The 18031-nt window shown below is 36.7% G+C and overlaps 1 protein-coding gene across 1 annotated transcript in view; it reads left to right on the top strand.

Annotated features, from left to right (window-relative positions):
* Nucleotides 1–3512: 3512 nt before the first annotated feature.
* Nucleotides 3513–18031, top strand: part of PAPD4 (PAP associated domain containing 4) — a 37356-nt gene continuing 22837 nt past the window's right edge. The window contains exons 1-8 of the mRNA XM_010142307.1: nucleotides 3513–3667; nucleotides 4303–4428; nucleotides 6608–6857; nucleotides 7845–7959; nucleotides 8080–8171; nucleotides 8654–8720; nucleotides 12259–12328; nucleotides 16132–16208. Of these exons, the coding sequence (XP_010140609.1) occupies nucleotides 3513–3667; nucleotides 4303–4428; nucleotides 6608–6857; nucleotides 7845–7959; nucleotides 8080–8171; nucleotides 8654–8720; nucleotides 12259–12328; nucleotides 16132–16208 (952 nt within the window). The remainder of the gene's footprint in view (nucleotides 3668–4302; nucleotides 4429–6607; nucleotides 6858–7844; nucleotides 7960–8079; nucleotides 8172–8653; nucleotides 8721–12258; nucleotides 12329–16131; nucleotides 16209–18031) is intronic.

Raw genomic sequence — 18031 nt, 5'->3', positions numbered from 1 at the left:
GACAGCAGTGTTACTACACTTTTTTGTTTGGGGGCTGGGAACATAGCTCCTTCGTTGCTTTTATTTCTGATATTTACAATTTCAGAGATTGAAATGGACGTGTTACTTTTGCAAATCAGTCTGGAATTTTGATGCACGGTTCTGTTTCTGATGAATTGTGCCTGTAGACTGCTCATGTATACTGTATGGGGTGCCGAGAGTGCCCAGGCTGCTTAGAGATGAGTGCGGTGTGTTAATAGGTGCTACATCTCCTCTCTGTGCTAGAAAAGTTTAGACTGCACATAAGTATCTTTCTGATTAAGTGTAAATGTGAGATGATTTTATTGTCATGCAATTCAGTTTTGTTTCTTCAGCAGAACTGAAAGTAAAAATTCCCAAAATAACTTTCATTAAGGCATAATACTTCCCTTCCACCTCCAAAAAGGAACAACGTCTAAGAGCATTAATCTTGACAGCTTTTTCTTGGAGGTAGTACAGCAATGTCCATGAGGGTATTACCAGGTTTTCACTAGTGTGCGTTGTCATCACGGGAAGTAAGGAACACTGTCAAACCCAAACAGATAAGCTCCTTGGTATTCCTTTGTCTATGTTCCACAGTAATTGTGTCATCATGGAATCATTTTGGTTGGAATCATTTTGGTTGGAAGAGACCTTTAATATCATCAAGTCCAACCGTTAACGTAACACTGCCAAGTTACCACTGAATCATGTCCCTCAGCACCACATCTACACATCTTTTAAATACCTCTGGGGATGGGGACTCCACACTTCCCTGGGCAGCCTCTTCCAATGCTTTACAACCCTCTCTGTACAAAAATTTTTCCTAATGCCTGGCCTAAATTTCCCCTTGGAAATTCCCCACTGGAAATATTCTGGCTCATGTTCAGCCAGCTGTCTACCAACACCTCCAGGTCCTTTTCTGCCAGGCAGCTTTCCAGTCACACCTCCCCAAGCCTGTAGCACTACATGGGGTTGTGACCCAGGTGCAGGACCTGGTACTTGGCTTTGTTGAACCTCATATCATTGGCTTCAGCCCATCTGTGCAGCCTATCTGCGTTTGCAGTCCCCTCTGTAGAGCCTCGTGACCTCCAAGCAGATCAACTTGCCTGTCCAACTTGGTGCTGTCTGCAAACTTGCTGAGAGCGCACTCAATCCCCTTGTCCAGGTCATTGATAGAGATACCAAGAGAACTGTCTGCAATACTGCGCCCTGGGGAACACCGCTTGTGACCAGACACCAACTGGATTGAATTCCATTGACCACCACTTCTGGCCTGGCCATCCAGTCAGGTTTTTATCCAGCGAAGTGTATGCCCATCCAAGCCATGAGCAGCCAGCTTCTCCAGGAGAACGCAGTGGGAAACAGTATCAAAAACTTTACTGAAAAGTGCAGGTAGAAAATGTCCACAGCCCTTCCCTCATCCACTAAGAGGGTCACCTTGTCATAGAAGGAGGTGAGGTTAGTCAAGCAGGACCTGCCTTTCATAAACCCTGGGCCTGATCACCTGTTTGTCCTGTATGTGCTGTGTGATGGCACTTGAGATGATCTGCTCCATAACATTCCTCGCCACCGAGGTCAGACTGACAGGTCTGTAGCTCCCTGGATCCTCCTTCCAGCCCTTCCTGTAGATGGGTGTCACATTTGCTAACCTCCCAGTTAGCCAGTTAGCTGATAAATGATGGGAAGTGGCTTGATGAGCGCTTCCACCAGCTTCCCCAGTATCTTTAGGTGGATCCCATTTGGCCCCATGGGCTTGTGTGTGTTTAGGTGGTGTAGCACTGACCATTTCCTCTTTGATTAGGGGAGCTTCATTCTGCTCCCCTTTCCCGTTGTCCAGCTCAAGAGGCTGGACAGTCAGAGAGCGATTGGTCTTACTGTTAAAGACTGAGATAAAGAACACATTCAGTACCTCAGCCTTTTCCGTGTACTTGGTCACTGTGTTTTCCTCCACATCCAGTAGAGAAAGGAGATTCTCCTTAGTCCTCCTGTTGTTGTTAGTGAATTTATGGAAATGCTTCCTATTGTCTTTTACATCTTACTATCTTTTAATGATGCCTGCAACGACAGTTGGAGCTGTCTGAGGAAGTCAAAACATGGTGACAGTCCATACTGCTAGGAGAAAGAAGGCTTCAAGGCTGTGGTAATAGTGAGACTTTACTACAGGAAAATTGGGAGTAAATGATTTATTTTAGTGTATGAGAGAATGCCTGTTGATGTAACTGTTAATAACATATATATGAAAAATCTAGTTTGGTAATTGAGAGAACATAGAAGTGATACTTATAATTTTATTCCAAACTCAGACTACAGTGTACTGATAATAATTAGGGTAATACTGCTATTGCTCTTAGGACTTCTAAATGTTCCAGTTAAGAGCTGTTTGAAAAAACTTCTTCCTCTTGTATTTGAATCTCTGTATTGCACTAATTGGATAAATATCGATATGCAGAGTATTGAGATCAGTGATGTACAAGTGTGTTCGTCAGTGTCGCATCTTCTTTCTTTTCAGAGTTCGTTATTTAAGACTGAAGAAAAAAACAAATCAAGAAACTCGAGAATAATGTCAGGTGTTTACTGCAGCTAAGAGATATGTACAGTACTGTTAACTGGTAAGAATCTTCTGCTATGGTTTTTCCAATGTAAAGCCTGATCTTTTGTTGTTTCCAACATGTAAGTTTTGCTTGAGGTAAAATACTCATGATTTGCAAAATGGCTGCAATACGCAGTTTAATCTGTTGTGGAGGCAAAGATTTTCTTTTTCATCCAACCTTTCTGCTAATATGTAATGCATATAATGATGCAAGATCAAACAGAGGACGGTTGTGCCAGAGTCAATTTTAAATTTTCAAGATAATAAACCTACATTTTTGTATCAAAGACTCCATTCAGTAAGCACAAACATGAAATAACAGTGTGCGTATATATATATGATATTCTTAAAGCATTCTTAAAGATTATTTTCCAATTGTTGTCATCATTTGGCCACTTCTTTGCCTATCATGTAATGGAAAAAATTAATTTTACTTACATTTCATGATAAGCTGTGTATTCCTGTTCTTATCATATAGTCAAGTGTTTCTTCCTGTTTATTGTGAACTTCATTGTGGAATGTTCGAAATAAGAAACATATTCCATTATAATACATTGCTTTTCCTTGAGATGAAAACTCTCATGTCTTGTGTCATGTAATTTTTCTGAAATTAGACTTAAAACGGAGAGGAGCAAATAGTAATTCACTTTTAAACATAAATAAAGTAAGTAATAATTGTGGAACTTAAGAGTATATAGTATTTTTATTTAGTGTCATATCCGGAAAGGAGATAAAACTAGCCCACAATCACAATTCTTTTAAGCAATTTCAGGAAATATGTTCTAGATTATTTGAAGTTTTAAACCAAGAGTTGAAAAAGTAACTAATATTTCTTGTTGCCCAATTTCTGTTTCTTTTTGTTTGTTTTTGGTGTTTTTAATGTAGGTAAAAGGATACATGTTTACTTCAAGTAGAAGGGAACATGTTCCCAAATTCATCCAACGTGGGTCATCCAGTCTTCTCACCAAAGCATCAGCAACAGAGTAATTTCTTCAATAAATTTCCTCTAAATACGGCACCTTCTCTTCTCTCTTGCCAGCAAATTGTTGCTGCTCAGTTTAGTTTGGAGAATGCAGCGTAAGTACCGTAAGATTTGATAATGGGAATTGGGTTGACAAAGGCAGTTGACAGTCTTTTGAAAAAAAAGTATTTCTGTTTATAAAGGATGTTTTTCACTGTTTTTAATGTTGAACTGCATTAAACTTTACAGAATAGGAAGGTGTCGTGTAAAACAGAGCTATATAATGTCTGTTGGTGACCTGCACGTTTTAATGCTGTCCTGCGTTGTGCGTAATGCATGAGATGTTGCAATTATTAGAATTAATAATCCACAGCTCAGCTTTAAAAATCTGCAGTTTTATTTGTTCACTGGGAAAAACCAGGAAGTAGATGGGAAGGGGAAGAAACATTTATTCTTAGGGCTAGATTTGAAGACACCATAGTGTTCCTTAAGGCTCTTAGATTTAACAGTACCTTAAGTTCATTTGTTTCCTGACCTCTTCTTACATACGTTCTGTGAAGAATGACCATCTTCTATTTTTTAGTGAAAAATATATACTGAAATATCTCTTAATTTTGAATAGAAAATACAGATGTATTGGTGCCAAGAAAAAAAAGACAGGACTTGCTGAGTTTCATATTAACTTAAGACAAAGTAGCAACCCGTAAAAAGCATCTTAGTTATCATATGAGTAACAGTTATGGACTTGTAGTCTTTCCAGGGATCTTCTGAGTGGGAGACTTGCAACAATTACAGCTGTTACACTGCAGCCAATGACTTACCAAAGCAGCAGTCCAGTACAAATATCTGCTGCCCCCATGTCATTCCGAGGAAGAAAGTAAGTTCTTTGCATGTGGTTAGTACTGGTTGTAATGTAGCCATGGTGAAGCTTGCCTAATAGAAATTTCTTGTGCCGCTTGAATTTTGTTAGAAATTGCAATACTGAGTAAAATGTTTTTTGATGAAACAGACCTTCTTATGGGTCTTTAAAGCATTCACGTACCTGCTTTTGAGAATTTTAGTACTCACGAGTGACTTAGTATGTCTGGTTTTTCTCTTCCAGCAGCTGTAGCCTTGCAGAACTGTGATTTATTTTAATACTATACTAGATTATAGTCTGTGTATGCTTGACTATAAGAGGGTTTGTGTCAATAAAGTGTTGTCTTCCTGTCAGTTTTTCAAGTTAAGTCTGCACCCTCAATGTTTTATGGGAGTCATGTTATTCTGATGACAGACTAGATGTTTCTCCTGATTTTCTTAACTGTGTGATGCTTTATCTTTCAAATTCAAAGTACTAAATTTGAGCAAATGTAAGTTGTTTTTTTAAGAGGAGTTTTATGGAAACATAGTTTTTCTGCTTTTCAAAAAACTAAACTTACTTGAATTTACATAGTGTCCTGTTACTTTAGTTGCAAGAGAAAGAGAATTTTCATATGAATGTATGCTTTTGTTTCCTTTTAACATTCCAGAAAAAATCACTTCTCCTTATCAGTTCAGAAGTAGCAGTTGATACACGTTTGTAATCTGTAAATCAGCTGATACAGAGGAAGCTTTATGTAATCTGTCTTCAAAACGATTTCCTATATGCTATTTCTCTTCTAGATTTAACAGATGAGAAAATAAGTGTAATTAAATATATGGTGTTAAGTTATAGTTGAGTATATAACTACCATGTGAACTAAAGAAGGTCCCGGTTTCATGCTGCATGCATGTTTTCCTCCTGACCAGTCTGGTTTATGCAAAGCTTTGCTGTATTAGGAGATTTGCAGTCAACTAGTTAGATCTTGAGTCAACTGTTCGTAAGGTATTTTTACAGAACATGTGTTTGTGCAAGTTGTTCTTAGTCAAAACAGGCTGAAACTGTGTTATGTTTTGATTTATTGTTATGAGTTCCTTTAAGATTATGAGTAGGTAATGTTATCAGAACTTCTCTCAGATTTGAAAACTGAAATGAAGACCTCAGGTCTTTTCAGTGAAATTTTATTAGTAGTAATACTATCTGTCCAGTAGTTTACTTTCATGCTTGCTTTTCTGACTAGAAGAGGTGACTTTAGTTTTGTTAGCAGTTAATTCATTGATGCATATGAACATAAGATCATGCTTTTTAATTAAAAAAAATGTGTGAGTACCCCATCCTGGTTAAATTCATGCAATACTTGATGTATAAACAAAATACGAATGTCCTTTCTTATTCTTTATTACGGATGGACCACATTACTCAACCACTGGTCAGCTTTCAGTACAACTTCTTTCTTAATGAGTTCAGATGCCAAGGGGCTGTCTGTAAGATCACTGTATCTCTTCAAATATATTTGGGTTCCTGGGACAAATGACTTAATGAGGAGATACAGACTAGTGTTAGAAAATGAGACATTAGGATTATGACCTGTGTAGCTTAATACAATCATTGGTTTGATTTGTCAAATGAATAGTGTTTCTTTTTTTTGCCCAGATTACAGAGTTTACTGTCTGTATGATCTAAGACACAAACAAATGGTACATTTTGAATAGGTATTGTGAGAAGGTTTTTTTCCTTCCTTCTCCACTACTGAATTTATTGTATTCAGCACTTGGTATTCAGAACTCACAAAACTTCTCACTGCATTTATGTTGATTTAAAAGAAAAGTACCTTTAAGTAGTCTGTATGTATCTTTGAAATGAAAAGAAAAGGTAGTATGTCATCACCAACCTAGTATGACCAGCTTTCCAAGCTTAACTGAACTTGCCGCTTAGGTTGCAGTTGGTTAATACAAGATGCTCTTGTAAAGCAGTTGCATCAATTCACTTAAAGGGTAGCTGCACTTTTGCAGTTGTATTTCTTTCTTCCAGTTCCAGGTTTATTTCACCAAATATCAAGGATGGGCATGCCTTTTGTTCTGTAAAGTACTTGCTTTTGGTGAAATAATTGTGTAATTAAGCATTGGTATTTGTACTTTGTAGCAGCTCTCTTTTAATCATAGAACAGACATTGCGAACTAGAGGAATTACTCTAAAATTAAAAAAAAATTTTTTTTAGGAGACTAAGTGAACAGACTGTTGCACATGATGTCAAACGGCAGCGGTTTCATTCTCATCATTCTGAAACATCTGTAGTTAGTCAAGCAGTGCCTTTACCAGAAGAACGTAGATGTTCCTTCCCAGGATCAGTTCAGTCTCCACTGCTCCGTGTACATTACCTACCAGATTTAACTGGATGTGTCCCTCCGTTGCAAGATACGTTGTTTCCAGACTGTACGGATACCACGCTTCCCATGGCCAAAGATAAGGTAGTTTCTTTCTATGCCTGTGCTTGACATCTGCCTTCTGATTAGGCAGGGTCAATGTTGTTGTGGGAGTTTACAAAAATTTCTGCAAGGCTCCTTTGACAGTGTCACATAGGGTCACTGTCACTGAGAAGGAATATCAATAAATGTAGCTGCCTCTGTGGTCCTATAAACCCTCCTTGGGTTTGGAGCCTTTTTAGGAGTAGGGTTGTTGTTTGCTTCTGTGTTTTGTATTCCATACTAATGTCAGGAACCTACATTCATGGTCCAGGAAGCAGAAATTGGAGGGATGGTCTATTTGTCACATTGTTTGGGGCAGGGAAAATCCTGATGGAGTAAAAAAAACAGCCTGAAATGGGCGAGAAACCCAGCCCATGCTGAATAAATGCAGTATTGGACCCGTAAAGATGTCATCTGTCTTAATTAAAAAACAAACAAACATGCGGCTAATCAGTCTTCATACTTTATCTGCACCAGCATGAGAAAAAACGTTTTTATTATAAATTTGCCTCTGATTATAGCATATAACAGTGTTGTGAAAGAGAAACGGTTGAAATACCTCCTGCCACCAAAGATCTGACTACTTCTTTAATAGGTGTGGGGTAAAAAAAAAGAAAGCTAACTTAAATCAGTTTTAATATTAATTTTTCTCTCTATTATGGGTAGCAAACTCTTGAGGTCAGAGTCAGCAGAAGATATCTCTGGTCTTTCACTGCTAATTCCCCGAAAGGCTGCAGATACTGATGAGGCTAAAATTATTTTCTGAGCATAGACATTTTATTATGGATTGAAAAACTTTAAATTTAAAAACTTGCCAGAAATTTCTTCCAGGGAGTTGTTCAGTTGCAGAGTTCAAGTGCAGTAAAACTCTAGGTAATGCAATAGGTCATGTGAAATTATGCTGGTGTTCTGTGTTTCATGTAATTGCATCTCTGGCAGGAAAGAATGTTCACTTCTCTGTATCTTTACTTTTCTAATTTTTGTGTCAAGTTAAGTCAGCAGGTTTTGGAGTTGTTTCAAGCATGTCAGCAACAGACTTGTGATTTGAACAGAAAAGAGCTCTGCAGAGCGGAACTTCAAAAAGAAATTAAGCAAATTTTTCCACGTACGTTTTGAATTTGATTACTTAATATCAGTTTGAATGAACTTCAGGTTCACAGTTCTTCCTTCCTCTTAAACTATAATACGTCACATCAGGTTTTTTTCTGTGATTCTTCTGTTACAGAAAGTAGACTTTTTTTGGTTGGATCCTCACTGAATGGGTTTGGCACTCGTAGCAGTGATGGTGACTTATGCCTGGTGGTTAAAGAAGAACCAGTAAGTAATTTATAACATAGATAGTTAAAGTCATTTTTTAAAATGTGTGGGATTTTTTTCATGAAAAAAGCTCAACAAAACAGAGAAGTAAATTGCCTAGAATCATGATGAAAATTGTTTAGAGAACTCTAACTCATTTTAGATGCACAAACAACTTCTAATAAGTTCTTTTTCTTTTTTTTGTTTTCATTTCATTATTTAGATTCATAATTTTAAAAGAATTGAAGCATCATTGAAAAGGAAGGAGAGGACTTTTTGTATAATTTGGGCTAGATTTTCATCAAGTTCTATGATTTGTGAATGTCTGATAGTTTCTTTGGGTATTGAATATGAATTGTTCTGTCTGGCTTTTGCTGCACTAAATGTACGTGTAGGCTGTGGAATGTATTGAGATGCATGTTCATGTCTTATTCTGAGAACTAATTTCATTAGAAAAGTAAAGCCAACCAACTTTTTTCTTTGATTTTAATATCCTATTTCAGGTAAATCAGAAGACTGAAGCAAGGCATATACTCAGCTTCGTTCAAAAACTCTTCAGTACTAAACTTTGTAAGTTCCTGGATACAGTGAGGTGGTAAGATTATTGGCAATTCTGGAAGAAGTATTGATGCATGATTGTAACTAATTCATGTGATTTCATCTTGTCTGGCTTCTAATCACAGTATTATATATTATATTGTATTTATTATGGAAAAGCTATCAATATTTAGTAATGTTACTTATTGTGATGGATAGTAATCAGAAATAACGTAACAGGTGCCTCAGAATCTAGCAGACTTCCAGGAACAGAGATTTTTAATGCCTTTTCTTCACCTCTGGGGAAACAATCTTCGTGGTGCTCACTTCAGTGGTGGTCTGTTGGCAGTCCTGTGGAGTTAGATTTACGTGTTTTGAAATGGCTGTTCATTATCAGCAGCAGATTCACTGCTAAGTTCTTTTTTAAGAGAACTGCATTTTTTTAAGTCATTTCCTACTTTCTGCTGTTTTCAGAAGTCAGCTGCTGCTTAAAGATGGCAACTACAAGTGCATAGATTTAAAGAAAAAGCCTACAGAAATTGTATTTTTTTCGAGATGTTACTTCAACTTGAAGCAGAATTCTAAATCTGCAGCTTTTAAAGGGTTAGCAATGCATGTCTGCTGCTGCTCTGTACAATCAAGTGTAAGATTTATCTGTACCAAGCTTCTTTAAGAATTGCAAATTCATTCCAACAACATTCTGTATTTTATTGCACGTGCTTTTCAACGACCTAGAAGGTGTGAAACTTCTTCTTCTGATCGTTATTTTTAAGTTTTGTGCTATCCAATTAATACGTATGATGCTATCCTGTAATCTTAAGGTAATCCCTCTTTGAGAATACTAGTTAGGTATTCCCTTCTTTCTTCTGTAGAAGAAAGACTGCAGCATGCTCTCAACGAGTGTGTGAGCTGTCATTAAACTTAGTCCAGTGTTTCACACGAGACCGGCAATAAACATAGTTTGGCCCAAACATGAAAGCTAACAAAGTGTGTGCTAAGATATAAGAGAAACAAGAAGGCGAGGAAAGATGTTATTTAAAACTGAATTCTTGGGCTGCTTTTGGAAAGAGTTAAAGGACAAAAAATAAGGAGATTTGTGGAATAGGTAATTTCAGATTTTTTTAAAACCTTTTTCCGGATCATTTCTGTTCAGAAACTTGGGAGTCTTTTTTTTCTATCTGTGCCTCTCGTAACATTTTCCTCTTTGTTCTTGCACTCTGATTGTTCCTGTACGCTCCAAAATAAGGGCTATTAGAAGAGTGTGTTCCTCTCCGGTTCTCACCTTAATTCTATAACTTGATTGATAAATTAGGAAGCATTCTAAGTGGAGATTAGATCAGTCTCTTTCACAATTTGTCTTCTTTTAGGTAAATCATCTTCAGAACTTTAAATGCCATCTCTTTTATCCTTTATATACAGTTAACTGTATATAAAGTAAAAAACCACAGTTATCTGAGGGAAGTGGCTTCAAAATTTATCTAAGCTCCAGTTTATTTCAGTTTCAAGCTTGCAAAAGGTAACACTTGTGAACAACGAATTTAGCTCATCGAAGTCTTAGAACAGAGGTTTTTCTGTGTTGTCATTCTGCAAGTAGAATACTGACTGAAATGAAGATGTGTTCTTTTTTTGAGTAGTCTGGTCACAAAGTAAAGTAGGAAAAAGCTGCTGATGTTTATTCACTGTTTTTGTGAGACATGTTAAGCTTAATGATATGTATTGTGTTTCTCCTAAAAAGCTGTAGTGATAACAGTAATGCCTTCTGTTTCAAAGACTAGCAGAATACATATAACTTTTCAACTTCTTTATTCAGATACCTCCACATATCTATTTTTTGTAATATTGGCTAACCTTCTCAGAACTGTACTCTCAAGTCAACGTCTGTTAGAAATATGAAACATGAATTTGGGGTGACACCTGTTACAAGGTATTGAAGACAGTGTAATCCAAACCACTGAGATTAAATGTCAGGCTGATTACTCTGTTCAGATTCACTAGGCAGGATTCATTTGAGAAACAACTTAGCATTACTGGTTGGAGTGCAGTTTACTATCTGTATAAATAACTTGTTTTTTCTGTTAGACAAAGAGGTGCAGTAGTGTTGAGGCTAGGATTTCAGGGTGGAATCTGCCTAACTTGTCTAGTGGGGAACTTGCAACAGCTAGGACAGGCAAGGGAACTTGAAATTCAATGCATTCCAAAAATCAACAATTAATTCATCCTGTGCTGGGTTGTACCCTCCCAGATTCTTCGTGACTCTGGATTCAGACTTCTGGGTTGCCCAGTTTCTGTAGTATAACCCCGTCAATGAGAGCAGGCCACGTGTGCAGAGTGCCGAAGATCTTTTTTTGTGTGTGCTGTGTTTCGGATTATTATTTTGTACAATTATGTAATCTTGTTCTGTAAAAGAAAAGAGAGATTTAAGCTATTTAATTGAAATTCTGTAGTAATAAGTTTCTTATGAAATGGTGCTTAGTCTTCTTTGCAGTGGTTGTATTCTTTTTCACTATAGCTGAAGTGGCACATGTGACTTTTTTATAGACATGCCCAAAACTGTGGAGCAGCTACGTGGAACTCTTTACGTGTATTTTGGTGTAGCCCCTCTGATCATAGCTTCAAGGTCAGATAGTCAGTTTCCTAAGCCACTTACTCAACCTTTATGTATTTCAGAATTCCACATTTTGTGTTTGTAACTGTTTCTTCCCTTAATGTATGACAATCTAACGTACAGTAGAGATTCTGCTAACAGTGTCATTGGCGTGAGCCAAGAAGGAGGGTACCAGAAGCAAGTTTACTGCCTTCTAACACTCTCCTTGCTTTGTTTCACCCTGGGAAGTAGATTGTGATTATGATTTGGGATTTTTGTTTGTTCGTTTGTTTTCTTGGCCAGCTCTAACGCAAAAGGCAGATGAACCTTATCCCATCTTTGATATTCCATGATTGATGGAAAATGTTATCCTGTTTTCAGTAACAATTTGATAGGAAGGGCATTTCCCGGTATGTACTTTCAGTCAAATGTTTTTTAAGGAAAGTTTTAGGCATAATCAGTGCATAGTGAAGACACTATTTATGTTAAATCTTTTGATCAGTAAAATACATAATTTCAACTATAAGCAAACTATTAAAAAGTAAGCAGCTAATCATGTGCCTGTTGCTACAATGTAGTGCTGGGTTTAAGTGTCTGTTCATTCTGAATGGATATGTTCTCGCTCTCTTCTTTTTGTACCTTAATTGTAACTATTCAGGGTTTCTGTGACAAGTACTGATCACTGAAAGCATTGTAGAATTGCATTCCTTATGTTGAAATATCTTGAATATACTTCCCACATAAAAATCTTCCTCTAATGTTTTTCTCTATGTTTAGTGCAGTTTTTTTCCACACGCCTTCCTATATTGTGTTTTTGCTGCAGTTGCTAAAGGCTACTTAGTTTAGCACAAATCTTCTGAGAATATTTTTGCTGAATTTAATAAGCTACTATTTGCTATAAATCAGTCAATATGATTCCACCTTAGGATCTTATTTTAAGATCAGCATCTTACATTAAACTTAATTGCATATTTTTCTCCCTTTCAGCAAACTACATTGAGCGACCTCAGCTGATTCGAGCAAAAGTGCCAATAGTGAAGTTCAGGGATAAAGTCAGGCAAGTATTCTGTTCAACATCATTTTTTAGACTCTGACACAGAAAAGTACTCTACAGATGTACTATTGTATATGAATAGTCCCACTGAAGTCATGCTTTGTTTATTTGTGTCACGCTATGATGTCATGCAAATTTGTGCAGCTAGCATGCAGTGGTAGTTGGTTTACTGCCTTGCTGTTCTGAAACACCTTGTGTGGTTGAGATGGCTGTTTAGTTCCTGTGATGTGAATTAATAGCAGCACATCACATATTTCTTTGTCCTTAGAGGACTCCAGTTGACAAACGGTTCATGACAGAACAGCAACGGTGGGAGGAAAATGATTGTGAAAGATAATTTTCCTTGCTGTGCAGACATAACTGCTGAGCTACTGAAGGACTAATTCACTGCATTTACACTATACAAATAACAATGAAACTCTAGTTTCTTGTGACATCGTTTCCTTCATTAAAAAATTTTTGTTCATTTTAGAAGAATATATTCTGCTGTCTTGTAAGGAGGTATTCTGTGTTTTAAAAAGCAGTAGTGCATGTTCTAGTCACAGTCTTAGGTGACAATTCTATGGCCTTCTTTTTAGAAAGGCAAAGTAATTGGGGAGAAGTGGATGAGTTGTACGTTACTGCGTTCATTGTATCTTCATTATGAAAGAGAGAAAATGAGTAATCAAGGGGGTGTACTCAGACAGAGAGCAATGTATTTCTTATTGTGTGTGATAAAAGAATCTGACAGGGGAAAAAAATTGTGCAAAACTCAGATTGGTTGAGAGTCTGAATAATGTTCAAATCCTCCTATAGTTATGGGCTTAGATTTTGTAAGACTTAGGTGTTTCATTTTCATGTAATAACATAGCTTGCCTATTCTTTGTAAATAGGACAAATGATTCTCTTCTATCTTATCCTGCCTATATGCTTCTAAAATTTTGCAACCCTGTCTCTCGCTTTTGAAAATAAGTAAGCCTACTTCTCTGACATCTCTTTACTAAAGCATATCGGAATATGCTTTTATCACAATATACCTTGATCAGGACACAAGCCCTGCTGTGATAAAACTGAACCTGTCAAAGTTTACAAGTTGAACTAATAAATATCATCCATTTAAGCTTTTCTTGCATCTGAGATTATATAACACTTGTTAGGGTTTTTGCTTTATACTATTTTCTTTTTTCATTTACACCTAATCACATATTCACTTCTGTATACTTGCCTACGTTTAAAAAAATAGTATAATTTATATCTAGTAACTTTCTCCACTTAACAGTAGAGCAGGTTCTTTCTCCCATGCTTTCTGAAAGTATTAAACTTGTCAAGATATGATTTGGGTTTTATGGCTTAGCTACATATAACGGTGATGGTCTTTTCATAGTTACACGGAATGGTAAATTCCTGATAGAAATATTGAATAAATCATGAGGTTATAGCAAGAGTGGTTTTTTTCATTTTGAAATCAGAAAATAAACTTTACAAAGAAACCTTAAGTATGGAAGGGATTATGTCAGAAAACTGAAGACTTCGTAGGCGTTTATAGTCCGTACTTCAAGAAAGTCTGTCACTTGCAAGAAAGAGTAACAGTCATGATATTCGTATACCTTACAGACTGGATTTAAATAATTAGTTTCCTACTAAATCAAAGTATAATCTTCTTAGACCAGAAGCTACCCACCAGATTTTTTGGAGAAAGAAACAGTATTGTTCACCATCTGGTTTCCTGTGTGGTTTTTCTGGAAGAGGGGAGCAGTGGGGAATGGCATGACTTTGGATTGGGGGTTTTTATTTGCTGTGGGGTCTTTTTTTTCCTCTTTCCAGTTATCTTTTTGTTATGTAACCTGGCACATCCAGCCATGTTTTCTCTTTATTTAAGCATCTGTCTCTCTCTAGTCTCTTATTTGCCTCTGTCTTTCATGACCTCATACAAATACGTACATGCACGTTCATTCTTTTTTTCAGAGGTCTGACAAATGTATTGGATATTCTGTACACAGGGCGTTAAGCTTGTTTTAGCCAAACCCAAAAACTAAATATGACAGGCTTCCTGTGAAAGCCAGTTTTCTTAATGCCTGGCTGCTGGGAGAAGGTGGTGGAATGCACTAAGTGGTATGTCTGCATCTGGATTCTAATGTGTTGCAAATCATCCATATATAACAGAAAATTGCCATTTCCCACTTTGTTTTGTTGAACAAGAAAGAATTCAGTTTATGTTTGTTCTTCATTTTCATCTTAAAGGGTTTTTTTAGCACTACAATACTAAGGGAAGATCCATTGCACTTAAAGATTTAGTATCTACTTTTTTTGTAGTCTTTCTCAGGAAGTAATTCCAATGCTGGCTGTGCTACCAGACAAGCCTTCGATTAATTAACAAGATTTCTGTACTACAGAGGATGCAAAGTCTTTCTTTTCTTCCACATCTGATGTGCAGTTGACTCTTTTCCTCTCCTTCAGTGCTTTTAGTAGAACTTGAGTCCCAACAGTACAAAACCATTTTGACTTGCCATAACGGCAACTTCTATTCAATCTGCATATTAAAGTACAAAATAACTGCAATAGAACTTGCTTAATCAGCATCTGGTAAATAGTAATCTTGTCAGTTGGGGTTAACTGGAATTACCAGTTAACTGGAATTACCAGCCTGACATATTTATTTCTTATACTTGCACATACAACTGATATTCTTACTAGTGTTTATGATTTTTACAACTGTCAAGCAGTAGCTCAAGCTTGTTTTATCTCCTGTACTGTTTTATCTCCTTTACTGCTCTTAAAACATCTAAAAAGTCATGCTTGATACTAATTCAGGTTTAAAATTATGTAGAATTTTTGATGCAAAGAATGTTTTAGTGTTGTTAATGATGTCAAAAACCTTTTGCAGGCATCAAATTAATGTGTTTTATCTGGTTTAATAAATTCTAAGTCCATATACTCCTTACAGTAATTCAAGAAAATGCAATGGAATATTCAGGGAAACAAGTGCTTTGTGAATTATACTTGGATATATAAAATAGAAAAAGCTGAACATTTCAGATAGCTACTTTTTTGTCAATAATAGGCTCTTCTTGTGAGTTACAGTGTTGCTGTAGCTTATTGACTATGAATTTCATATAATTTCTTGAGTACTATGAGTAGTTAAGCTCTATATACTGAATGAAATTCAAACTTCGGGGCAGGGTGTGATATATATAAAGCAGGTAGTGCTTGTTTGCCTTGTCCTTTTTTACTGTTAACAGCATGAAATAGTTGTTAAAACTGTTCTGTTATGAAACATGCTTTGCTTACTAATAAACAGTTTTCATTTCAAAGTGTGTGCTGATTACCTCTGACTGCCATTTCAGAAGAGAGATTCTTACCTTTTGATGTCTTCCAATGCTGCTTCTCAGTTCATTGGCATGGTTTCCTAAACGAATACCTCAGAGAATCCTTTCTGGCATCAAAAGTTGTCCACAGTGAATCATGTAGTGCAAGTCTAGTTGGGAGAAAGTTTTGTTAAACATCTGAAAGATATTTGATGTATTGAGTTGTCCTAAAGTCTAAATTCGGATCTGCGTGTATTCTCTATGTAACACAATTGCTTTTTTATAACAGAGGAATTCAAGTCTAAAAGCAATTCAAATACTATAAACAAAACTAGAGTAGAAGTCACAGCATCCAAACTCTGAAGAAAGTTTCTAGAATATTATCTTAAAGTTACGTATCTCCACCTGTGACACTAATCAGTATTTAATTTAATCAGTATTCATTATTACTTAATCAGTAATAAATATTCTGAAAGTGAATAACACGATGCTTGGTTCTTTCTCTTTTCTCCTCCCCAAAAGCTGTGTGGAGTTTGACTTGAATGTAAACAATGTTGTAGGAATAAGAAATACATTCCTTCTGAGAACCTACGCATACAGTAAGTTTTTAATGTATTTTCTTATTTCTATAAACTTTGCTTTTGAATTTTTATTTTGGTATTGATAGACTATTAAAATTCAGTTGAATATATTAAGTTACTATATATATTATATATATGCAAAATTAGCTAATTAACTGCATTAGATAGCTTTAATGTAAGTTCTTGTTGCTCACTCTAAAGATATGGAGATAACTGATATATCAACTAGATATGTTTTTAATTGAATGTTGTATTCAGAAGGTAACAAAGTTTCTTCATATTAAGGTCAATATATCTACTACAAGGGCTGATTCAGTATTCTGCTGATAACAAAATCATTATACTAATGATTATCTAGTAGTATAATCTCCAGTTTCTTTTATTTCCCTTCAGCCACTGAGAGGAAGTGTGGCTGATAGCTACCTGTGTCTCTACTCTGTTACAGGGTCTGTCCTTTAAAAATGCAAAGTACTGCTTCAGTTTTTTATACTAATCCCAAAACAGAAGTATCTTTTCTTCTTCTCGGAAGTCTGCATTTTAGCGAGAGATTGTGAAATAGACTTCTCAAGGGAAGTAATAAGAACTGCCCTCTTGGTGCTAAACTGAGATTTTCTTGCTTAGCATCACAGTGTCATTTGTCAGAGAAATACGTGAAGATTGGATTGCAGTCTAATTATTCTATGGCATTTATGGCTCTTCCTTTACCACTTTCTTCAGCTCTTGCATACAGGAATTCCTTTCCATTTAGTGTAGGAAGTTATCAGTAGAAGTTACCTTAATTCGTTAGCTTTTACTAATATTTCAGTCAGGGTAATTTTAGTGTTCCATATACAAGTTACTAGGTGAGTCTACAGCTTGTTCTAGATCGGTTAGTTAACTGTGATTTCTTAATACATTCAGGAAGGCCTATGCCTGGAGAAGGATTTCGTTCCAAGTTTAAAAAGTTAGGGAAATAGTCTTTGTCATTTGCAGCTACAGGTGAGGGGTCACTTCACCAAGTCTAACGTTGTTACAGTTGTTCCTAGCTTCTGCCACAGATTTCTCTTACTTCTCTCAGCAAATCACTGTGGGGCAGACAAGAGTCCGGATGCGAAAAGAGCAGTGGAAGAGATCCTAGTATCCCACCTTTTCTTTTGTTCTGCCTTGGTGCCCACTTTTATATGGCCAGTAAAATTACGTTTATGTCTCCTGATGAGGGAATAATACTGTTATTTTCTTGAGTTCAATGAGTGAGTTAGTATGCACTCGTGATTGAGAAGTTTTATCTCCTCAATGAGCTAGACCTTCCTAAATAGGCAAACTGTGTCAAGCATAGTCTGTCTTGTCTTCCTTGGACCAGAAAACTGTCAGGTGACATAAGACAAACAAAAGTAGATGGTAACTTTTATCAGTGTTAAGGGTCGAGGGCTGAGGTAAACAACCCCTCGAATTCCTTAACGATTCTCCTCTGTTTTGTTATAAACAGAAGGAGTTGAAAGGGGAAGAAGAAAATTCACACCTCGGTCTGCATTCAAGGAACTGAAACAAACTTTTAATACACACTAAATTCACACAACTATTCACTACATATACATATGCACAAACTGAGAAAGGAAAAAAAACGAAGAGGAGAGGACTTAGGTAACCAGGGTTCTTAACAGTCTGTTCTGTTCAAGGTCAGCACTCTGGGCAGGCGTCCAACGGCAAGGTGGGAGTGGAGGCTTTTGCCGCTGCGTCCCAGGCGGAGCGCAGGGTAGAGTTCTGTCCGCGGCCAGGGACAGAAAGGGCGGGGAGGAGCCCCCGCCCGCAGCCGATTTGATAGCAGGAGAGAAGCTCTCGGCACGAAGCAGCTCGGAGGGAGC

Source organism: Buceros rhinoceros, unplaced genomic scaffold (assembly GCF_000710305.1).
Source record: "Buceros rhinoceros silvestris isolate BGI_N320 unplaced genomic scaffold, ASM71030v1 scaffold7308, whole genome shotgun sequence".
In the NCBI taxonomy this organism is placed as follows: domain Eukaryota; kingdom Metazoa; phylum Chordata; class Aves; order Bucerotiformes; family Bucerotidae; genus Buceros; species Buceros rhinoceros.
Note: the sequence above shows the minus strand (reverse complement) of the source record. Positions and strands in the feature narration are given on the sequence as shown.